General features: G+C 32.2%; 2 protein-coding genes across 20 annotated transcripts in view; one reads left to right on the top strand and one right to left on the bottom strand.

Moving 5' to 3' along the window:
- The window catches only part of Raskol (Ras GTPase-activating protein raskol), a 294,929-nt gene that overhangs the window by 74,061 nt on the left and 194,813 nt on the right, over positions 1 to 26,055 (bottom strand). For 10 of the 19 annotated variants that reach the window (XM_072887913.1, XM_072887916.1, XM_072887909.1 and 7 more), the window contains one exon: positions 12,832 to 12,894. The exons of 3 other annotated variants lie outside the window; for them this stretch is intronic. In XM_072887913.1, the coding sequence (XP_072744014.1) occupies positions 12,832 to 12,894 (63 nt within the window). Of the gene's footprint in view, positions 1 to 12,831; positions 12,895 to 19,159; positions 20,719 to 21,876; positions 22,238 to 26,055 lie in introns of those variants that run through there. 6 more of the 19 variants (XM_072887925.1, XM_072887926.1, XM_072887923.1 and 3 more) reach the window with 3 other exon arrangements.
- LOC140663519 (uncharacterized) lies at positions 1,384 to 4,128 on the top strand. The gene is made up of 4 exons (XM_072887749.1): positions 1,384 to 1,485; positions 1,820 to 2,870; positions 3,329 to 3,542; positions 4,022 to 4,128. Exons 2-4 carry the CDS (start codon positions 1,821 to 1,823, stop codon positions 4,126 to 4,128), a joined length of 1,371 nt encoding a protein of 456 aa, XP_072743850.1. The 5' UTR covers positions 1,384 to 1,485; position 1,820.

Genomic DNA, 26,055 nt, shown 5'->3' with positions numbered 1-26,055 from the left:
AAAAACTTGGCAATTTCAAGTAAGAAAATTAATTGATTGTAATTACTCTTCACGATAGCTTAACTTTAACTGTACAATATATGCGTACGGAATTATTTTTCTTTCTTCTTAAATTTGAAAAAATAAAATCGAAATTATTACCTTACAAAATATTAATGCTAAACAAAGACTCAACTCATGGCACTCTCTTAAAATGCCAAGAGTGACAAAAATTCACGACGATCTTGAATGGAGTAATTCATTCGAAAACAGCGTTTAATGAATTACGAGGTTCGTTTCATTCTCACTTGGGTTAAACGCGGAAAAAGAAATCTCGCAGACCGTCTGTGTTAATTCGCGGTGACATACCGTAGCTGTAAATGAGTCATCGCAAGAGAGAGATTCCTTTCGCGTTGGACTCCTTCCTGTTTTTCGCACCTTCTCCGTGGATTTTCTTTTCAAACAGCCGCACGTCTGCGCGATTGTCTTCCTTCTTTTGTGTCTGCCTCCTTCGTTCTGTTTCTCTCTTTACTCGCTTTCTTATCCGTCGTTCAGTCTTCTCCGTTCATTAACGCGCATAATGAATAAATACCGTGAAGTCACTTGGTTACGCGGTACTTTCTGGTTGATAATTAAAATCTTAATTTGTCACACTATTGTAATTGAGTCGCAATTGTGCATTGTCAATATTAATAATCGAATAACACTTTTAAATTGACGATGTACTGTAACTTTCCACTTAAAATTACGAAGTTTCAATAATAAATATATATATAAAGTATTTGAATAAATCTTTAAAAAATGCCTTGTCAAACGTCATCCATATAAAAACAGATCATACGTTACTTAACTACATAGTTGTTAAATGTAAACTAAAACTAATATAACGCGTATCGAGGCGTCGCAAAGATTCACAATTTGTGCAATCGTAAGCAGATGTTATTCTGAAAAAAAAAAATTTCTCCATCGGTTAACAAGTCAACTACAATATAGTCTAAGTGGCCGAGCGATACAAGACACGCGAGTGTAATTCGAGCTTGAACGTAGCACATATCGCGGCCTTGAAAAATTACTCCGCAAAAGTCCTGTAGGTTTTTTTCTTCCTCGCGGAGTGTGCGAGCGGAAACCGCGACATTTAATGCGGAATTTATCGGCAAAGGCGCGTCCCTCAAGAATTTCGAATAGGGATCTTAAAGGGCGACCCTCCCTTCCTCCCCTCCTCACCCCTACCTGAACTAGCACTGGATAAAGTCGCGTCGTAAGCTCGGGTACACGCGATACGAGCTGTATGTAATTCGATCCCCGATAGTCTCGCGACCTTGAATGCCCGCCGACCACGCTGCCCACCTGCTATCGGTGTTCGCGGTGTCCATCGGGATGCATCGCACTAGAGTGTCGGTCGGAGTCTGATCGACCGGTGGTCCGGACCGTCCAGGTGCCCGCCGAAGCGACCGCTCGGAATTCATGTCTGCCCGCGAAGACGAGATCAACATTCGACCTTCCGAGGTACGAAACCGAGGCACGATTTGAATTAATGCGCAGTATTTGTCGAATAAAACATTCTTTTCACATCTTGAGAAACCGTGGAGTAAGATATTAAAATATTTTACTTTTTTACACATATATATTTGTTATTTTTCTATCAAAATAATTAGATGAAAAAATTTTGTCACATATGGTCCGCAAGATGTCAAAGAATCATAGCTGAAATAATACAATATTTGAAGTAGCATACGAATACTTGATATGTATTATTTTTATGGGTGACTACTTCGAATAGATGGAATCATATACAAAACTATAGGCAATTTTTTTTCGAAATCAATTCTTTTATTTTCAGGATGACATCGCGACGCGAAGACATGAAGCAGCAAACCAGCTTGATTGATATTTGCTGTCGGAATCAAACAGCCGATAAATTTATCTTACTTCCAGCATCTCACATTCTAAAGTCTCAAGACTGCGTTGATGATTCGGTAGCTGTAGCTGACAAAATACCAATAGAAAACGTTTCTACTGCAATCCTAGAGATCGACAGAAGCGAGAAACAGCCCGATGACGTAACTTTAAAAATATTGCATTGTCCGACATCAAAAACAATTTTGGAGACATCCTCCTGCGACGATAGATCGCGTAATCAACCAGTAATTTTCATCGAGTGCGCTGAAAAACATTGCGAAGAACCTTTGACTAGCGTTATACAGTGTTCATCAAATACAGATGTTTCATGTCAAAAATCGAAAATGACAGGTTCTCCTTCAGACTGCGAATTTGCATGTCCAAATAAAGAAATTGATATTTCCTCGGAGATTGAAGATTCATTTTCTCAAATGACTTCTGAGATATCAAGTTGCTCAGAAAAATCCTTGAAAAAATTCAAGAAACGAATTTGTCCAGCCAGTTGCTGCCAGCCAGTACGACAATCGACAATCAGAAAGGTTTGCACAGATTTCCTTCGCGCGAAATCTTCTGCATCAGATGTGATATCCCCGACTTTTGTCGGCAAAAACGATCAACAAAATCTCGACGAACAACAACTTCAGCGTCTAGCATCAAAGCGGATGCTGCGAGCCGAGGTTGCTCGAGTGGATTCCGCGAAATCGGACAAAGCATCCACGTGTCAGAAATCAACAATAGCTTTTAAACGCGATTGTTTAATTCCCGAAAGAATTTCCGAAGATACGTCACGCTTGTCCAGCTCGCAGGAGTTGTTAGCTCGCTACAAAAAATACATTCCTACCCATCAACTAAAGAAGTACGAGATTTGTCGGTCTAAAAGAAATGGTCTGCAGGACGAATGTATCCCGTATTTCTTGCAAAGTGTGTTGGAAAAAGAGAAGCAACAGCTTACTTTGAACAACGAATGTAAACGGAATATAGATCAATTAGATGCAGATCGAAACGAAACGAACGAATCGAATCACAATCAAACTGAAATTTTAATATATTTGGAATAATACTTATTGTTAGATTTGAGAAATTAATATCAGCAAAAATCGGAAAATAATTATATTTCTAATTGTTTAAAAACGTTTATACACAAAGTATATCATATTTCAAATTGTTAATATATAATATTTTCTTCGTATCTTATAATAAATGTAATCACAAAAATTTTGAAAATAAAAGAATATTATAACATTATTATTATAACATTATTGCATTATTTCAAAATAAAAAATATTATTTTACGTACACTTAAAACTCTAAAAAGTTAATGCGTCTATAAATATCGCAATTAAATAATTTATGCAAAAATTAAATATGTTTACAAATAATTATAGTAAACATATTTGGAAATATCTAACTCTAACAGATAACAATAACGATCGAAATATTGTGTTTTCAGGAAACAATCAGCTTATATTCTGAAAAAAGTCGAGGGAAACAAATATCGAAACCAGCGGCGTTCAGTGTTAAACCACAAAAATCTTTCACTCGCAAAAAGAAACATCTTAAAAAAGTCAAGTCGATAGAGCTGCGTGCGGGCACACTTTATACCAACTGTGACTGTTATCGCCGGAATGGCCTTCAACACGATTGTCCGCGCACTTTATGCGGCAGTATGCATGAAGCGTATAATAACAAAATATGATCTAATATTGAAATAGTTAAACAAATGCAATTTCCTAAACATATCTTGCTTGACAAAATTCAGTTACAAAGCATAGTAGTTTTTCTAATTAATTTACTCCTTTTTTTAATTCGGCAAATATTCAAAAAATATCCTGCATTATATAATCATAATGATTTATTTAATTTATTTAATAATATTTATTATATTATTTTATAATAATAATTATTTATTTATTAAGTATGTAATAATTTATAAATCATAATAATGTTATATTTAGCCAGAAAAAGATTAGAGATAATATCACTAATTAATAGTTTTTATATATGATAGTAATGTGAATTTTTAGTTAATGCATTCTTTTATTTTATTTCATAATAGAGGAGGCTTGTAAGGTTAAACCATGGCCTCAGTGTGATTTAGGAAAATATTTTTTGACAAAATGGGAAACATATAATGAAAAAATAGATGAAAGACAACCAAAATCATTTTGTGGTACGAAGCAGGAATGGTTAGCTGAAGTTTCTAGAAGAAGATTGAAAGAACAAGCATTTAGGAAAGCCCAAAAGCAATGATCTATGTACACGAAAATATTTTAAAATAAAAAAAAAAACGTAAGAAATCAAGAACGTGTTATGTTATTCTTTAAAAGTCATATATAAGTTTGATTTTAATTTTATTGAATTATATTTTAACAATAAAAATATACTGCTTTAATCGATAAAAAATATTTAAAACTTATTTTTTAACCTTTGTTGTATCATCATTTTCTAATAAACGTTATTGAAATATGTATAAATTTTTGCAGATTTTTTTAACCGCTTTGAAATAGTCAAAACTGTAACCTACTAATTTAAATTAGCTGTTGGATTAATTAATTATAACACAAAAATAACATTTTCGTGTTTGATAATTTGTTTCCAATAAATATACGATAAATGAGCCACATAACAAATCAATATTTCCTTTTCGCATATTAAATCGACGTACGATCAAACACTTTTACTTTGTGGTTCTCCACATGCAACGATCGCAGACTATACGATACCAACGATAACAGTGAAATAAACAAAACCAAGCGGAAGTCATTGCATGTAAATGCTCGCTCGTTCGCGCGATGTTAGAAGACGGCTTTATTTCCGGAACGTCAAACATAATATGCCGAAATACGCCGAGGATATGTCTGCTCGGTAACGGAATCTAAATTTGGAGCGAATACCAGGCTGTTTCTGCATTTCCAGCGGATTGCTGGATTCTATATTAAACATATCCACTTTACCACATGAAATAATTTGCATGAACCTTTAAACCTTCCTTTGTTGTAGCTAAATTAAACATTTCTAACATAGTTTGTATATATATATATATATATATATATATATATATATATATATTTATATAAATTATTTAATTAAATAATTTATATAAATGAATTTATATAACTGATTAATTAAATTGGTAAATTACATTTTTCAAGAAATTTTTACATAAAAATTTTGCTTGATGCTGTTACTCGCAAAAAATTACAAAATCTAATTAATGAAAAGGAAGGATTTCATACAAAAAACATTCAGAAAATTGGCCGATCTTTTTAATGTTGAATATCTTCAGAATGTATCTTTAGAGAAAGATGACTCTTGTGCCGTTTAACGGTCACCGAGAGCCAGTTTGCACTACAGTAAGGAGAGCTCGTCGGAATAAAGCTCACGCGTTCCCAGAAGCGCGCTTTATTCCGGGCTTGAAAGCGGCACACGGCCCCGGGCGGCGGGATTTACATGGGGAACGCTCGCGTGAATTAATACGAACGCACGTGGCGGAGGCGCCGGAACGCTTGGCGTCGGGCAGGAAATATAACGGATCCACACGGCCGTGTATGAGAGCGCGACTTCCGTTACCTCCGAAGGCGAACGCGAGAATTTGCATCGAACGCATTCGTCGCGACAACGGGTCCTGAATAAAAAAAAAAAAAAAAAAAAAAATTGACAACGTGCCGTTTAAAGTAGCCGTGTCGCACGTTTCTCGGCAGCATCCCCGACTCCTCCCTTTATCCGTCGTATCCTGTGCACGCTCGTTCACGAGATAAAAATTCCACGCTCCTCTTCGTATCAGAATACTCTCTTCGATGTTTAGAAATACCACAAATACTGTTCAACCTTAATCTTCCTGCACACAACTGATAAAAATGACGTACTATTGATATACAAGAAATACTTGGAAAACTTAATAAGTTAATTTCAAAAGTTCTTACTTATAATATTTTTTACAGTTTCATTTAAGGCGCTTTTAAATATGTTTTCCTAAGAATTACAAAACAAATCAGTAATATTCATTGAAAGTTTATATTCAATATATTACAACTATTATTATGTATGATGATTTTGTATGTAAAAAGAATGGGAGAAAATTTCTTATTCTCAATGAAAAATTGATTAAAAATTTTTATTATACAGATTTGTTGTGATAAGAGACATATATGAAATGCAGGAGTATAAATAAAGAAAAACCCGTAATTGTTATTACTATCGTAATATATGTATCATATCACTGGAAATTTGTTTTTATCAAGAAATTTGTATTGCCTGTAACTGTTAAATAATTATTTTACTTCAATGCAAAAACTGCAAATATTAAATTTAAATTATACAAATAAAAAAATATTGTACCTGAGCAAATTTTTATCAATACAGAAATATTCCATCTTTTTTTCATAAAGACAATAATCAAACCAATTAGTAATAATAACTGTAAAACCACTTTTAGCTATTGTTTTTTATCTCCTACTTTATCTTCAGCATCCGTGGGTGGATCGATATTCTGTTTGTGATGTAAGAGTGATTTAACGCGGAGTAATTAGTGGAGAAACAGTGTCAGCAGTTAACAGTTATGTATATCGCTCGGAATAAACTTTAAGATCAAATACGTTGAGTGTATGTGTGAATGCTTGGTAAAGGTTTTTTTCTATCACTTCCAGGATATCGCGCTCGAGAGATATAAGGTGTGTTCTGGAAGAGCTTGTATCTCTGGTATCGTCGACAGGTATTAATTCACTACCGCGCGCACAAGCTCGTATTGATGCGTAGTATAAGGCGATTGCACTGTAATTTATGCACGATAATTATGACAAGCGGTAAATCGCTTTTTGCCAGAGCATATCAAAGTAATAGGTATGAGGCGCGATTCGCATAAACTGCATGTCTTCAATTTGTTTTATATTCCTCATCGTATATATTATAATTTGACTTTAGTATAATTAGCAGTGATAGAAAACAATGACAAAACAGCGAATAATCATGCTATGTCTCTCTCTCACCTTTACTCTTATTTATTAAATATGTAATTATATATTAAATACGTAACATGTAGTTTAATAAAAAAAAGTAGTTAGTCTAATAAAACAATGTTTGGATTTTAACTTAATTATAAATAGAATATCTATAAATTAAATCCTACAATTCTATGTAAACAACATCTATGAATTCAATTTAAAACAAAAATTTCTTTTAGTATAAATTTTATTTTTACTACATAAAATAGAGAGAGAGAGAGAGAGAGAGAGAGAAACACACGTTTCTAAAACGTATTATGTTTTTGATTGGAAATATAATAGAAGAAGCAAAGGATGTGAAATTTATTTTGTGTGTATATATTATATATATATTAAAGTGGAAAAAAGGAATGGAGAAAAGAATTTTTTTGATAGTAAGTCAGAGAAAGAAAGATAAATAAAGAAATAGGAAACGAGGTACTTAACAAAACCAAAAAAAAGAGACAAGGCATGATAAAATATACATGTCACATGTAAACGGAGAGCGCCTGAATATTCTCAGTAATAAGAAACCCACAAGAAAAACAGAGAAGGGAGAGGACACCATGTCAACCGAACATAAGCTGAACAGACTGGGATATCTATATATAATATGCGCAAAGACCTAATGAAAACAGAGAAAACTCACTGAACATATAAGTAACCAATATATTATCTCTATAAAAGAACCTTTTCACATTTGTGTCAGGTTTTTCTTACATTCTTATCGCTCGTTTTAATATTTGATTTTTAATATGCAACATAATTTATTTGAATTATTATCGTATCTAAAATTTTAGGTAAACATATTTATAATTTACGGAGAAGAGAGAGAGAGAGAGAATATATTTTTTTTAATCAAATAAATAATATAGTTTATCGAAAATAGATATAGGCATGTATAATATATGTATGTATATGCAATATAATTACAGAGATATTAAAAATTTAAAAACAAAAATATATAGCGAATTTTCGAGTCGAAATATTATAATTAAAAATTTAATTCAATTATTAGCACTATAGAATGACAAATTTAGTAATTTATATGCATATACGTATATTTCAATATCATAAATGTATATATTTTTTTACTTTTACATATAACATTGTGCAATGTTATATGTAAAAGTAAAAAAATATATACATTTATGATATTGAAATATACGTATATGCATATAAATTACTAAATTTGTCATTTCATGGTGCTAATAATTGAATTAAATTTTTAATATTTCTCTCTCTGATTGAATTAAATTTTTAATATTTCTCTCCCTGATTTTCTTGTCAATATAAAAAGATACCGAAATATGTCACATCCCAGAGTCAAGAATTGGTAGTGAGAGAGAAACGAGTTCGTGAAAGAAAGAGACAGACTTCGAGGGACGGAAAATACGTGACTATGCAACCGCGGAGGATGCCTGGTTTTAGCAAGCCTGGAGGATGCAAGGATGCGATGCAAGCAATCGCTTCGCGCCCCGACTACAAAAGAAAACGCAAACTGATAACGCAAAAATCCCCTATCGCGCACACTGGCAATTATCCTTACAAATTGAAAGGAGAAGATTAATTTGTGAGTGTGAAATCGCGCGTGTTGGTAACGGTTAGGTGGTCATTCAATCGTTGTGTAATTCCTGTTACAACACTTTCTCTCTCTTTCGCGACGCGTACAGCATTATGCGCCATGTTGTTCGTGACATTGCAGAATCTCATTGTCAGACATACAGGCTTCTCTCGATATATTGCCCTCTTCTCATGTTTCCGTAATAAATTTTCCATTCTGCTGTCAATCAGTCGGAACGAATGAAAACATGGCGGAGATTATTATGAGATTAATCAAGAACTTATCTTTCGCAACACATTATTATTAATTACTCAATGTCCAAGTAAAAGCAAATAATAAATAATAAGATTTCGTTAAAATGTATTGTATAAACATCGAAACGCACATTTTTAATAACATACAGTAATATTATTCTCCAGGAGGACTGTTACATTTCTTGTTTGTCGTTAAGTATACACCGGGCTATTTATATAAACCGAGATCTATGAAATTACGGCCTCAACCGCACTCATAAGTTAACCGCAAGCGGATAAATTTTTCTAAAATGTGACTACCGCGCAGCAAAAGCCACTTAGCGCAAAGTGGAAGATCTAAGGGCATTTAGGCGGGATAATATTATGACGTTGAATAAGCGCGTTACTTTGCTGAAAGATAGATGAAAGTTGGTAGACGAAACGTGGGAAAGAAGTGAGATTTAAGAGAAAATATAACCGTGAACAGTGTGTTAATGCGATCTTACAGAGCAACTGTAAATTGCCGATTGATATTATTACTGACTTTTCTGTATAATCTGACTCCAAGCAAAATCGATGTAACATTTGTCCATTCGACTGCAGTCAATTAATTTACGGAAAATATCGTTTACATCTCATATACGTAAAATCTAGCATCATTTAATTACTCTTCAATGGAATAATGAAAATACATAAAAAAAAAACTCTATAAGATATACGTAACAATAAAAATCTTAGAGAATATCCAAATGATGTTTCTAAGTAAAATTCAATTTTTTTTTCCATAGTAAAATATTAGTAAAATATATATAATTCTAATTTCCTATTTTTTTCTAATCATTAAATGCGAAAATTCAAAAAATTTATTTAGCAAAACAGTTAACGATTTTAATATTCAAACCTAAGAATTATTACAAGCAATTATTACAAACCAATCAAGAAACAATACTATATAGTAATCTCTGCTGATCTCTTATAGATTTTAGCGATTAGATTCGCAATGAAACGGAGATAAATCGCGGATATGAATGATACAGACCACCGACGTGGACGCTCGGATAGAGATCGGATCTTAAAAAGGGAGCGCTTAATTTCCGCGGGGGTGAGCTTAATGAATAGCGGGAATCAAGATCGTTAGCCAGGACGGCAAGCAATTTCTGTAAAAGTCACGCGATCCTGCTAACCGGCCGTCGTGCGGGCATAAGCAAGGATTACATCGCGGATGGATAGAAAGGTATAACGCGTTTACGGGCGGAACAAGTAGGAAGCAACTTTAAGCGGACTCTAAGTGGAAATTGATTTGCCTGCATGCGCGAGCGTCAAGCTGAAGAATACGGTATCACCTCACACGGTCAATGATCCGACGAATGGACGGCCATATACGAAGATCCGACCGTGATCTTCATCGCTTGCCTTGTAGGGGATGTATGACCGTTAAATGGCTCTTCATCCACGACATGACGAACATACGCGTTGAAAGAACCCGACATAGAAAGCTCGACATGATAGTTCAAGTATCTCGAATTCTCAATATGACGACGTACTCAATACGTAATTATTATTGACAGTCTTGTATGCTTTGATCGTCAAGCTATTCCTTCCGTTGTATATATAAAGATAGAAATAATTTTTTTTTTATAAAACTTCATTAACAAAAGTGTCGCAAGAAAAAAATTCTGTTTCTGCAAAAAATGTATACTTAATTAAAAAGTAAAATTATCGTATTATAGATAATTTCAAATATAATAATTCCATAAGTTGTTATAAAGAAATTAATAAGTTTAATAAATAAAATTTGCAAAAAGAAACTGTAATTTTTTGATTGTTTTAAGTTTTATTCCTGCACAATAACAAATTCTTTTATTTTTATTATTTGGATGCTTTCCAATTTTTTCAAGTATATACATGTAAATTTTTTTTTATTTAAATAAATATTATATTCGATAATATATCTAGTGTTAAATTGTAGGAAAAATATTTATATAATTAATGTCATGTCACATGTTAGAGTTACTGATTGTAGAAGATTTCTGTTTTATCCAACACTAGCTTTCACCGCTCCAACGTTTCCAATGTAAGCCGTCTCTGACGCTACATGCTAGTCTGCAGACTCTCCTATATCGAGCACAATGTCGATAAAGTTACATTCTGCGTTACAACAGTTTCTGGTTTTGACATATCCAACGTTTGATAACGTAAATATCTTATACTTGTCCTTCATAAAACAATATTCTAATCTAGAATCTAAATAATATCAATATATAAGTATTTGTTATTTAATCATAATAAAATCATAATAACATATTCTTTTTTAGATATAATTCTTAAACACTTCACAAAATATTTATCTGTTATATATGTATAACTAATCGATTTATTTATATATACATTTATAATCAATATATACATAGGTATATAACGGATAAATATTTTGTAAAATGTTTAAGAATATCAATTATATATATTTCTTCTATAAAATGTTATTATTCGAATTTATTATGTAATTGATTCGATTGCTGTCAAATCGAGTATTCATGAAACGTTTGCATCAATATTCATGAACTAGTTGCGAAAATATTACGAATAATATAAATAAAATATTATCATAGAACCGCCATTTTTACTAAACTGGAAATCGTCGGTGCAAAGTGCGGTAAACGAAAATAAAAAATCTAATTTAACCGACCAGAGAATAAATTAAATTTTTACGGTACGAATGTGTTAGAAGAAAATGCCAGAAAAGTATGTAAAAACACGTCAGCACGTTCCTACCTATCGTAAATTCCATTCTCGTGTCGCTGATTCGGGCAACGCAATTGCGAAAAATGTGGAAAATAAAAAATGTGAGGAAAGTCTCGCGAAATGAAAAAAATCGACTTCGCGGATATATAACATACAAGTGGGATAAATGGGATAAATTTTTCTTGCATTTTAATGCATTTTCATATATCAAGATCCCTGGTCAACATTCAAATATTTACTACCTAACAATATATATAATAATTATGTAGCAAAATTACTTTTCTCTCTCATAAAAGAAAATAATTATTTTATATTTTCTTCTTCTATTAATTCTTCTATACTAATATTAATAAATAAATTTTTTCATACTTTTACAATAGCATTATTATTCGTTGATTAGCAAGATGATTGTTATTTATAATAATACTAACAAAAATGCCAAGGTGTTTACGCGCTTAATTAATGAATTATTAATCCAATCATTATCTTCACGCCTACAAAATTCCGGCCTTGCAATCGATTTTTCTTCTGTATATGATAGTGTATACTTTAACAATGTGCTTTACAGATACACAGTAGCGAATCAGAACTGGACAATGTGCATTGTCATTACACTTTCTCTCTATTACCGTTGTATAATTGACGTCATCTTGCATTGAATCTTAGTTGTATAACGTAACTCGGGCATGATATCATTCACAAAGTACCAATCAAACCAGAATTTTCTCATTTTTCATAATTAACTTGTTAATTAAATATATTATATTACGAGATCTTGCAAGGATTATTATATATTTGTGTTTTTGCATCTCTTAAATTCTGTTATTACTATAATATAAATATAATATTATATATAGGATTTTTTATTACTTCGCCGTCTTTGCAAGCACATAACTTCTGCAAAGACATATTATCTTGACATTTACTTGAATTAACATATTATCGCGCATTCAAGTGCTTATAATTAGAACACTATTCTTCTTTCAAGCCGAAGTGTCAAGGTAAAGTTGACAAAGACAAAGACACGATTTTATTCTGGTACAACATTATATATGTAGTCGTTATTATAAACGATCATTGTCATCTTATTCAATGGAATGGTATTGTTCTGTGCAAAAATTACAGAGGCGATAAGTGTAGGCCGTATGCTAATGACGAGTGTAATGATTTAGCGTGAGTAGGCAGGACATTAAAAGTTTGAATAATATAGATTGACTTGCTCAATTATAATCAAGACATTAATAAAATATACATTCTTCGAGCTTACACAATATAAGATTTTTAACTCCCAATTTTGATACACATGATAATTTTGTCAATTAATTTTCTAACTAGCCCAACAAATATTTTGTTGTATGTGAAATAAAAAAGAAAATAATAATCGCAAGAAAATTTATTAAAAAAATCAACTAATTAAGACCGCTTGACTACTCACCTCGAACCTTATGATCTCGTTCTAATTGAGTAGTTCTAGGTAAGGATCTGCTTTTAGACTCACCTGTAACAGAAGAAAATCGTATTTAAATTAGTCGAGATGTTATTTAAAGAAAAACTTTTCAAATCGAAACAATATTAATTATTAATTTTGTCAGTAGCTAAAAACAATTTTATCATTACAAAAATAAGAGTTTTATCATCTTATACACGTTTTTTCATATATAAATATAAATATATATAAATTTATTTTATCGATTTTTATTTTAATCTATATAATAAATTTTACATTAATACATTAACGATATCTATAAAATGTTAAAACGTCTTAACGGCAATATAGCATCAATTTTACGCGTACTAACATCGATGTGAAAAATATCAGCGACTTCGTCTCGATAGCGACCCTATTCGCTGCGACAGAAGCATCAACTGCACGCATCCGCGGTCACAGAACCAGAAGTTCTACCATGCCGGTTCTGTTATGCGGCTCCGTTTCGCGGCTTTTTCGCGGGGACAGCTTTTTCACAGCGCGTCGTACGGCTGTAATAAATGTTCTCCGACCGTATCCGAGAGAAAGAGAGAGAGAGAGAGAGAGAGAGAGAGAGACAGCACGCTCCAATTCTCGTTCCAAGTTCCGAGACTGCCGCCAAGTACAGCTGCTACGGTTAGCTGGCAGGTAAGACGTTGCATCCGTTCGTCGCACGTGGACACTTTCGTCTAATTGCGCGCGCCAAGCGGTCGTGCTAATTACAGACTGCATTCTTTTTATTTTCTTTCTTCTCTACAATCGAATGCACGACTAGAAATTATACGAAGGGCTCTAACTGCAAATCTTACTAGAAACTTGATTTATTTCGATCGAGATACAGTGTAGAAGAATCTTGCTCAAATTGAATAAACTGGTATTGATATTAAAAGGAAGATGGTGTGTAAAATTTTTTTATATTTTATGCATATATTTTACATTTTTTATTTATAATTTATTATTATTATATAATATTATAATATTATTATATGTAATATTATTTATTTATATTTTATATTTATATCTATATTTTAGTATATTTTATTATATAATATTATATTTTTATATTTTACATTTTATTTATATTTTATATATTTTATTAGCTATATATAATTCGGCAAAATAGAATTAAAAAAGAAAATTACAAAAGAGAATTTTGAGTTTGAGAAAAAGTTAAAAATGTTATGTAGTCTTGCCTTACATTGTATTTCTCAAACAGACATAATATATATATATATATATATATATATATATATATATATATATATATATATAAAATAATCGCATTTTAGAATAAAGTTTAAAAAGTAAAAGCAGCATTGTAAATAATTAATATATTTCATATTTCTCTTTTTTGTAACTAGGTTCTCTAATTTTTATTTCAATTTAATCCGTCTTATAATTCAATAAACACGTTTTTCATATGCCAATACACATCCATCGAGAGATATTCCGCCGCGGGCAAAATTCTTGAGAAGACTTTCTACAAAATGACGTCTATTGCGAAATTATTATCATACCGTGTATGTGCGTCGACGCGTTATTATGGGCACCGAGCACCGTAAGACGGCGAGGATTTCGACCATGAAGAGACCAGCCGGCAGTTTAGTATAACCGTTTTTCCCCCAGAGATAGAGGAGATCTTTCAACTAATTGCTCATCTCCTGGAGCGGTTGCGGTGAGTCTTGCTTGACGTTGAAACACGTGGGATACGTGTAAATATTAGCATACGCGAGAATGTCTAATACATAAAATCGCGAACGTTCGATAGAGTTATGTCCTCGAATAATATAAACATGTATTTATCGATACAGTTAAATTTGTTCCAATTCCGATACATGAAAACGCAATATTGTTGCAAAAAACGAAATTTAAAAAAAATTAAAAAAATAGTCCTAGCGAGAGATTGAAATGTATTTTAAATTATGTTTTAAACTAAAAGTGTAAAATAAGACTGATATCAATAATCTTTCAATTGATATAATTTTATCGTTATAAATATGGGAATAAGTATTAAGTAGCGCGATGCATATTAATGATTATTTATTATCACCGTACCCTTTTTTTAACAAAAGAGAAATTTATAATAATCATGATTTATCTAAAATCTAAAACACGATTTATGCGAGAAAATGCCAACTCTATTAAGATTTAATCATGCTTATATCCTGTTTTTGCTAATATTTTCGAAAGTATCAATCTCGTTTGCCGTAAAAGAGGAAAGAACATTTAAAAATAGAATAATGTTTTTGCTTCCTCACACAAACTGCATCGAATGATTGATCGCTATCGCTCGACGCGTAATCGTCATTGAAACCAGATTTACAACATTGCTCGCAACATATAAGCGAAGAGATTTTAATTCCGACCGCGATTGCTAATAGTCGTTAAGTGTATGTTAGTCCCGGAATAAGTTGTCAATTTATTTGCGTCAACGCAAAAATAAATTTACTCTCGGGATTTTTCACGCGACTTTTTAACCGTCTCGATCTCGCGTAATAAGTTTCTTCTGTGGAGAAAGTATAGACAAGCTCATACATACATACGTAGCCCAGATCATCTCTCTATTAACGTTCCGTTAATCTGTCCCTTAATCCCAATAGTAATTATAATTGATTTCATAATCAATTAAATTCTGTGTTTGCACGAAAATGTCAAAGTACTATGTGAAAGTATCAACTTTCTTAAGGAAATTAATATGAAAAAAATATATAAAAACAAGACATTTTAATAAAAGATATTATATGATAATGTTAATGTTAAAGTTTCACATATTAACTTGTAAAATTACACACACATATATATATATATATATATATATATATATATATGTGTGTGTAATTTTACAAGTTAATATGTGAAACTTTAACATTAACATTATCATATAATATCTTTTATTAAAATGTCTTGTTTTTATATATAAATAATGTACAAATATAATATTATATATCATAGACGAGATTAATTTATGCAAATTTAATCTTATCGATTTAGTGTTTTGTTATTTATGTCTAATTAATAATCCAATAAATATTTCACAATAATCGAATAACTACAAAAAGATAGATATTCACGTTTTTATTCTAAAAAACAAGCACCGTGTGAAGTATTGCCACAATTTGTATTGCATAAACGATTATAAAAGCCAATCGTCACGTTTATAATCATTGGTATAATTACGACGGCAATCATCAATGAGTCAGCAATAATCATCTTCCGTACAGTGATCACGATATTTTTTTCTCGACGTGAAATCAAAAGTGAAATGCCAAAGTGATGTCGGTGAACCGACCGCTTTTAGAATTTCACATTCTTCCTTGATTAAAATTGGATGTTGTAATTGTAAAAGAGTGCAGCTGATAAAGTTACACGTTCCACATAAGCCACGAAATACGGTCGAGAAGATTGATTGATCTGGTATCTGGTAGTTTCGATTTCTCTTCAACGTGAATTCGAGAATATCATTTTACGTCCTGACAATCATCGTAAAGTGTTCGCGCGTAAAAGCGAAACGCGAAGGCGCTTGTGCAACTTCTTTTACGGTACTTACTCGCGTAATCGTTCACGCCAACAGAAGAAGTGAAAATGTGGACTTCGTAGAACGCACTTTACTCTGACAAATAATTGCCGTTCTCTAGATAATTAACGTCAAGGTGCAATCGAAATATCTGTACGTTTTTTTTTAAATTATACATATATATGACATTATTTTTACATACATATATTTAGAAAAAATTTATAGTAAATAAAGATAAAATTATATATGAAAAGTTTTACGAAATTTTAAAGATTTAAATCTGTTTTCAAAAGATGTTTGTTGCGTTTCGCTTTTGAAGAAAGAAATGCACTAACGATTTTTACATAAGTCTAAATATATTTAAAAAATGTTAAATATAAAAGAATAATATCAAAATCTTTAAAATACTTTTTTATCTTAAAATCCTATATTTTCATTTTTCTGCGCCTTTTTCTAAAAATCATTAGTTCAATAATTATTATTTGTTTTTATTTTGATAGTAAACTATAAATTGATTCTTCGGTTTAAAAAATTCTAATGAAAAGTTATGAATGTTCAAAGCGATAAAAAACGAGTTTATTTAAATAATGAATAAAAATCCAGAGCTTATTCAGCAAAAAGCATCAATGCATGAGAAAAATAAAATTATTCGCAAAGGTTAATTTAACGTTGAAAAAAAATACATATAGAGTTTTGATTATGAGATATAATTTTGCAACTAGATTCTCGTCAATTTTTTCCAGAAATAAAGAATAAATATAAAAAAAATATATTAGCTGTATTAATATATTATATATTAGATTAATAAAAGAAATGAAAATCGATTATATATCTCTTCGATCATATCTCTTTCATAAAAGATAGCGCGTTTTGAACATTTGATTCGTAATAGCACGAGTCATTCGCATAATTTAATTACAACATGGCAGTTATTCGGAAGCACATGTATAACGAATGATTAAGGAGAGTGCTAAAAAGACGAAGAAAAAAGCGGGGGATGTATGATTATTAAAATTGACTTTCTGTATGCTTATCTAATTATTACGCTGTGAAGTTCATACTTTGAAGTGAGTTCAAATTTATGCCGAAAAGGTACACGAATAAAATTAGCTTGTTTTTTATACAATGTCAATTCCTATGTCTAATAAGCACTGAAATTGTATTTTTTTAACTAATCATGTGTTATTCTGCGTATACTTGTCTAAAATAACATTCGAGATATAATATGTAATAGTAGAAGTTTTGCAAATATTGAGACAAAAAATACAACTCTTAAATGACAATAATCTTCATATTTTTAAAAAGTTTCAGAATTTCTTATCCAACTATCTAAAAAAGTATAAATTCGCCAGAAGAAAATTATTTGCATCAACATTATTTATAAGAAATGTTCTGTATTAAAAAATTTATTTTTGTAAAAAAGAATTATACTGATTAAAATACTGAAAAATGAAAATTATCTCTTTATTTGTCTGAATTTGTAGAAGTTGCTTGATACGAAGCACTCTAACCATAAAGTAAATGAAACAAACAGTGCGGAAAATATTGTAAACGACGGCCGTTACAAAGCTCATTTATATTTTTCACATAATTATTTCGCGGGGCAATATTTTTGTGAAAATTATATTTTAATGGTACTTGGCGTTATTAAAACGCAACATCGGAAATCATATAATTACACTGTATACATATGCTCACGGAATATTCCCTCGGTTCAGTGTTTACATTTTAATACAGTTATACAGAGGCAAAATGGTTAATTTAAAAGCGTGTGCTTTGGTACTTTTTTATGCTGGGGCGAATCTCTCCCTGTTAATAATATTTTTAATGGATATACCAGCAAAGAGTGCTTTTGCAAGTTGCAGTAAAATATATATATATATATATTGAAATGTGTTATCTAACTTTTTCTACTAAACTGCACGTAAATACCATGACTGACAAATAAAACGAGATAATACTTGCATTTAGCAAGAAAAAAATAATTTGTGATATATAAAAATTATCTGATAGAGAAAACTAACGGGATTTTCACCTCAATTTTACGACGTAAAGTAACGGAATAGTGTAACATTTTTTTTATTTTGACGCATTAGATAAATGCATGTTACTGATTTATATTACAGTGATAACGATTACATTGCGTTCGCTATGAGAGAGAAAACACGCGGGAAATTTCTCTCCCGTTTCAATGGCAATGAATCGATAAAAGCAATGTTTCGATAGTTGAGGTTCGCCAAAATCGGACGCACGTTTAAAACACTTTTGTCAGTTTGCTCCAGGAAAGACGACGCGCCAGAATCGAATGTGATACTCCAGAAGAGCTACCACAAAACACACATATCACGCGTATAACGGATCACTTTTTTCCTTTGTACGACACTTGACTCGGTACAAACATCATCGGACGAACCAAGTTAGGGCCGATATAAATATCGAGGAAACATGAAGATAGACAAATGTAGCAGTACAAGAGAACTTAATATAAATATAATAACACTTGTGTGTAATATTGATATTTATTAAGTGTAATTAAAAAATATGAAAAATAATTTCGCCAATTTTGCATCTACAATAAAAATACTTGTACTTTTCTATGCCGTTAAATAATTTCACAGCCTTCACCATCGCGTGGATCAATTTTATAGTTTACTGGAGCGCGTAAATATGTGAAATGGTAAATAATTTTGGCGATGAATGTCTCGTGAAATTAACGCAAAAAATTTATAAAATATCATAAGTCGTAATGTACTTTTTAACCATCATATAATAAAAGTAACATACGTCTGTGGCAGTTCCCGGTATCTTGTGGCACGTAACGGATCCTCATGTTGACGGTGTAGATTATTTCACAACAATCGACGAGAATCGTCCTTGGGCGATTGTTAAATCATTTATCTTTGTAAGAATCGCGCGATCGAGAAGCGTCTTATATTCGTTCGTGTGTCATCCTCCGCTATTACTTGCGGTAGCTCATCGCATCTCCATTGATGTCATTCTGTGAAGCATCGATCATGTCGGGAAGAAAGATCGGTAACCGAAGGTCGACAAGAAGAATATCGACAATGTGTCTCGAAATTTTTCGCAATTTCCGACAATGTGTGGCATGCAAATTACACGACGGTCGAGAACTTTCGTTTTACGGTCCCTTGATTTTCTATCGACTCAGCTTGACGAGATATATCTTTCTTGACACTAACAACTGCCGGTTATGATCTTTGCGGATAATAACAAATTTTATAGAAAGTCTTCCTGTTCATCAGAGATCGATACCGATAAACATTTGTGTTAAAGCATCCAGCTATCTTGTAATTCTTCGGCTAATTCGTTGTGTAAAATAACATCTATTGTATCAGAATGTCATAAAGGGCAGCAAAACAATTTGCGGCAGATAAAACACTTTATCCTGTAGAAATTATGTAAATGTGTCATAAACAAATTATTAATATAAATCACTTAAGACATATTAAATAGCACTAATATCTTGATTAATCAATTGCTTGGATGTATTATCCTCGGCAAGTTGTCGACCCAGTTAAAATATCAAGATATGTATCGAGATATATACCGTTATCAGCTTCCAGCTTCGATTAGATTTCACTGTACTAATTATAGATAGCGCATTATAATTTTTTTGTTGATTTTATAAGATCGATATTTTAAGATTGACAATCTTTTAACAACGTCTTCTGTCAAATTCTCCACGTGTGCGATATTTATAAAAAAGTAAAAACACAAAAACCACTGTAGAAAAATAACTCTGGTATCATTTGACGAATATTATATCCACAATCACTTTGTATATTATTTTTTCTTTTAATAATGACCAATCATGTGAAATCCAAAGCACAAATATATTTAATAAAATCATAAAGAAAGAACACTCAAATACCTATGTGACTATTATTATTTTCAAATCGACAACTAAAGGCAATCTATTTATCTTGAATATATTAATAGCAAATATTTCGAATGTGTAACGATCCTCTGATCAATCACTTTGAACTATCGACAACATTTCTGCCCAATAATATAATTAAACAAAAATGCAAAGAAATTAGTGCGTCGTTTTATTCACTGTTCACATACATATGTCCGTCTTCACAGATAATTTATTCGTCTCACATTAATAAGGCGGACATTTTCGACGATAATTATCACCGACTGAAGTATCGCGTCGAGGATCGACAGGCCGAGACACCGGATCGATTCACCAAGAGTCCCCTCAGCTGGTTAGAGACAGTGAACACGATACAGTCGGGAATGGACTGCCGGGAACGGAGACTGTGTATGAAAGTAAATATTAACGTGGTCTCCCTCGCTTACACTTACTCGGTCGCCGGTCACCAGTATATGATCGTGAGTATCAACACGAGCGTGCCACTCTCGTAAATAGCACGTCACGTGGGTGCACGTCACGGCTCATGCGCGCGTGAACGCGAGGGATCGGTGCGTGTCATCTGTTTAGCATCAAGCATGGTATTTCTTGTGCGTATTTCCGTATGCGACTTTTACGAGACTATGGTAACCATCGCCCGTTGTTTCGTCCAAAATAGTACATCTAAAGATTCCTTCGCCGAAAGATACAGTCCAGATTTTTGTGAATTTAGTAAGTAATGATCATCTGTTTCTTGCGCGTCGGAGAAAAAAATACATATGTATTATATAATATCAATACATAATAAAAATTTATTATTGTCACCGATTTAAGAATTTAATAAGCAATATTTATTTGCACTCCTTGCACGAGGCAAAAAATTATATTTTATATTTGATATGTATAAAAATATACTTTTTATATAAATATAAAATAAAACATAACATTTATAAGAGAGAAAAGTTTTTTATTAATTTTATCCTTACTAGGATCGTCTATTGAGTGATAAAAAAGTTTATTCAAATGCTCCTCGATTAAAATCATTAAAACATGTTTCTTCTTTTCAAAAGATCTCTTGCAATTTAAATTTATAAGAAATTGAATGCTCAAGATTAAATATAATTCAATTGATAATTGAGTGAGAAAGAAGCATTAAATGGATGATTTAAGCAATTAAAATTGTCCGACGATTATTCGAGTTTTCTTTCATATCGTAAGATGTCAACTATCGCAAAAGGCAAGTACGATTTTAACGAGCGTAGGCACGCGATATTGCGTAGGGATCACCTACATATTTATTAATCGCGAGTCGTTATCCTACACACGCCCCGGATTGTTCACTCAGTGCCATAAAAAGAATCGTTCAAGTATGTAAAAGTGCGTCAAGAAAATCCGCTTTCCGCGTCACATATATTTTAATCTTATATATATATATATATAAAAAAAAATTCACACAATCTAAAACTAGATCGCGGCTAGTTACTTGAAACTTTGATTAACAGCTACTATTATATTTCCGCTAAAAAGATCAATCTTTTTCTCGCGACGACATCGCGATATCGTAATTGTAACATCGGCGATTTATCCCGCTTACCGCGAACATGCAACTATGTATTCTAGATACCTGATTCAAGGTCGTCTTGGTCGGCTCCACGAAGGCAGGAGTGAAAACTGCGGGATAGCCGGCGACCGCCGGGCGAGGCACCCTCCGTCGAGATGCCCTGCATCCTTGATAATTATGTACGTGAGCTCGCGTCGAAGATATTTCTCCTTCTTCTCGTTCAGGTTGGACCGAGATGAGACGAACGGGATCGCATCGTCATATGTTCTTTTTTTTTTTGTCTTCTAATACTCGAGACGCGCGAGCCGAGTGTACAGACGGAGGCCGAATAATTAAGTGCTAATTAATCGTAAAGTGAGCGCACACGTCACGTGCGTGGGAGGTCAACCTGTTCGCTATTCGCTTCCTCCTCGCTCTAGTTCACCTGGAAAGATAACCCAGCGATTCGTCGCTAATATGACACACACACACACGTGTCGACGTACACGTGGCAAACGTTCTCCAAAATACGTGACCCATGATCCGAAGATGAAATTGACAACAGATGGCAATCGAGGCGTAAGCAATGGTGATCAAAATGATGATAAATTATGAATCAATAATATTATATAATTTAATACATATGTATCTTCGCTAATAATATATCCCAACACAGTTTATTAGAATAATGAGTTCTAAAATATTTAAAATTGCAAGTATAAATTCCGATTGTGTGAGTCATGTTTTTATTACGTAGCGTGAGTCATGTACGTAATATAATTTAATCTTATTGCCGGTATTTTTATATGTATATTTATGACTTTTTTGTAATAACATTTTAATAATCAAGAATTACACCATGCTCCAAGATTTATTAAAAATTACATATTTAAGAAATATTTTTATTATGATAATTTTTAGATGAAATACTAGAGAACATATGACATAAATACACTTTTATAATTATGCGTATAATTTTCCAGTATCGTCGCACATTTAATCGATTTTGCCGACACCGTAATTGTTTGTTCCGTTCCCGTTTCCTGCTCGTTCTTGAGAATCTTGCGACAAATGAGCTATTGTTCGCCGTATTTAATCTCCCTCTACACCGAGTGATGTTAATCAACTTGAAAAATATCACGCTACCTACCATGCCAACCGAACATATTCATTAATCGTATTTGCGTGACCGCGCGAATCGATAGATTTATCTAGTCTCTAAAAAACTTGTAATTCTTAGAAATTTTATTTGTACCCGAAAAAATCAGAAAATTCTCATGGAATTTTATTGAGGCTTTCAGAAAATTAAAAAAAAAATTCTTTGATTTTGTTCTTATATTGTAAGCAATCAGCAAGCCAAGTAAATTATGCGTGTATGTTTAAAATATATTATAAATATATATGTTTCTATTTTTATACATTCAATGCCTTAACAAAATAAATATGCAGAGCACGTATTTTTTAAAATAATTTACAAAATTTTTATTGATAGAAAAATAAAACTATTATGCAAGTAAAAAATGTTTATTTTACAAAAGTTATTCAGTTTTTTTTCAGTATACACATTTACAAAAGATTCTGAATTTATCTTTAAAATAAATAAAAAATATTAAAAACACATACAATAAAAATACTTATTTAGTTATATTAAAAAATCTTGATTTTTTTATCTAAACTTTTAAATAGAAACATCTTAAAATCAAGGAATTTTCAGGGAATTTTTTTCAGAGAATTTTTTCAGGCAATTTTTTACAAGATTTGAGTAGACACTCTGATTTGCCAAGTATATCGCGACGCGAAAGTCTAAATGAGATCTCTTGTATCGCTCCAGGAAAATATCTCCCGATGACGGCGACGACGATATATATATATATATATATATATATATATATATAAATTACTTTTTGCACACAATTTGCAATCCATCTAGCATAATAATGTTGCGCAATAAAAAATTGTAGACTGACGCAAGCACTTTTGCACCAACATGTGATCACAGACGCGACTAAAGGTCCCATTTTCCAGAATTCATGTTTCGCACGAAATATAGATAACGTTGCGTAAGTTATAGTCACGTATCTAATGTATCGGACTCACGTTGCATGTCGATTTATGGAATTATTCAAATTCAAATTATTCGCGATAGACACGCGCGATGATTTCAACGCGTTTCTCCATAAACATGAATATCTACGAAATTTGGTTATTTACGACATCAATATCTCAAGATTGCAATTCTGAATGTTAGAAGAGGCAACATCTCAATTACATCAGATAAATCAGACATCATTCATAGACACTTGATGAATAAAGGTTAAAATATTGTCAGATATTCATTATGCAAATTAACCAATTTATAAAATTCATACACTTCCCAATTAAGGAAACAAGGAATTACACTCTCCTTCTTGTATACTTGCTCGTCCAGTTTTTTTACAAGTGTTAACGGATACGATTGGTCGATGCATAATTTACATCGCATAAATTACATCAAATGCGTAGGTGGACACTGCATATGCATGTGTATGCACGCGTGGGTATGGTGCGGATTTTAAAGTAGATTGATGTAATTAAAAATATATGTGTCTATGTATGTGTTGAAAGGGCTTTCGATCGAATTCCGCGTATCCTCACATCCTCGAGTGATGCTCCGCTTATACGTGATTACCCTACCCACGCGATTGACACTTCTATCGACAGATATGATTGATGAGATGCATCGATAAATCGAAAAATCAAGAAGATCTAATTAGCGCGAGAAACATCACGACTGTACTTTATTGTTATGAAAATTGGATCACATTATACATATACAAGGCACATATATGTATAATTACTTCTTTCGAATATTATATATATGTCATTTATCTTTTTATTTAATTAATATGTTCAATCATACATGTATATATTTTATTTACATCTCCTTTATATATCTCAATTAATGCATCGGGAATTGCACGAAGCAGCGTCCAAGTGTAAATGAGATTGCGATTAAATTGTGAAGGTAAAATCCTCGTTTGCATAATGTCTACATTTCACGGAATATAAAATAAAATAGAAAAGAGAAAATATCTCGAATCGTAACATTATCCAATTGTAACACAGGTATTTTCGAGTTTTTATTTTTTTTCGTAATCATAGAACGAAATCGACTGCGAAAAAAAAGCGCGAATTTCAAGAATCCATCTGCGAATCAGTAGATCTGTCATATCGCGCGAACTGTTCGGCTTTAATAAATTTGGCTGTGAAGCGTGAAAGATCTCGATTATGAAGTCTCGATATAACATCGCGAATATGATATTCGTTATAACCACCTGTTGCTCGTAAGCTCGTGAACGACGACGCCGCAGGATGCGCAACACCTAAAAGATACGGATCCGTTTGAACGGATCTGCAGTCGTTCATTTCGCGGAGCTAATTAGCGATACGAGTGAGATTCACGGTGAATTAAATATTAATCAGACGCAATGGCTCGAGAAGCGTCGTAAATAATAATAATAAACGGTATGACGCGAATATAATCGTTCGCACGTCTGGGAAAATCATAACTGCGAAAAAATGCGTGCTCAATTTACGATATTATCATTTATATTAATGGAAAGAGTATCGGACCAAATGGACCGTGTAGAAAGTGTATTTCCTCTCTTCTACATTCCTAGATTAAGTACAGCTCCATAAATGGTACAGCATAAATTTCAAATCATTCCAATAATGGTCATTCAAATGAAAATATATTACACGTTTTTATGTAATTGTAAAATTTTTACACAGCTTTTTATATTACATATATCAATAAGTATAGAAGAAAATATAATCCTTTCTAAAAATAATACTACACAACACATGTCAATAATATTTTTGACAGCGAGAAAACATGATTAATTGAACGAGTGCTGTTATCTATAAATAATTGTAAGACACACGTCCACGCAATTTGTAAAAAGCTCATTATCTCTTCGTTGGATGCAGCCACATAATAACCATTAGTGTGACTCATTAGAACACGATTGCTGTTTAGTCGGAGATATACCGAGAGATTTACGAACTTTGGCCGTGGAATGTCAATTATGAACAGGCCGCTGCGCGATTCGGTGTCTCCCTGAATAACATTAGAGTTTCGTGCGAGTATTTGTCACGCACGAGCTTTCGTTTTCCTCGATAGATTTTCGTTGTTAGAGTGACGATGCCGACAGAGAGCGCAGAATAAATTTCGTGGAACTAATTAACCACGCACTCTATCCGCGTTCGTTAGCCCCGGTAATT

The sequence above is a fragment of the Anoplolepis gracilipes genome, chromosome 3, assembly GCF_047496725.1.
Source record: "Anoplolepis gracilipes chromosome 3, ASM4749672v1, whole genome shotgun sequence".
Lineage (NCBI taxonomy): Eukaryota > Metazoa > Arthropoda > Insecta > Hymenoptera > Formicidae > Anoplolepis > Anoplolepis gracilipes.
This window is presented reverse-complemented; position numbering and strand designations above follow the sequence as displayed.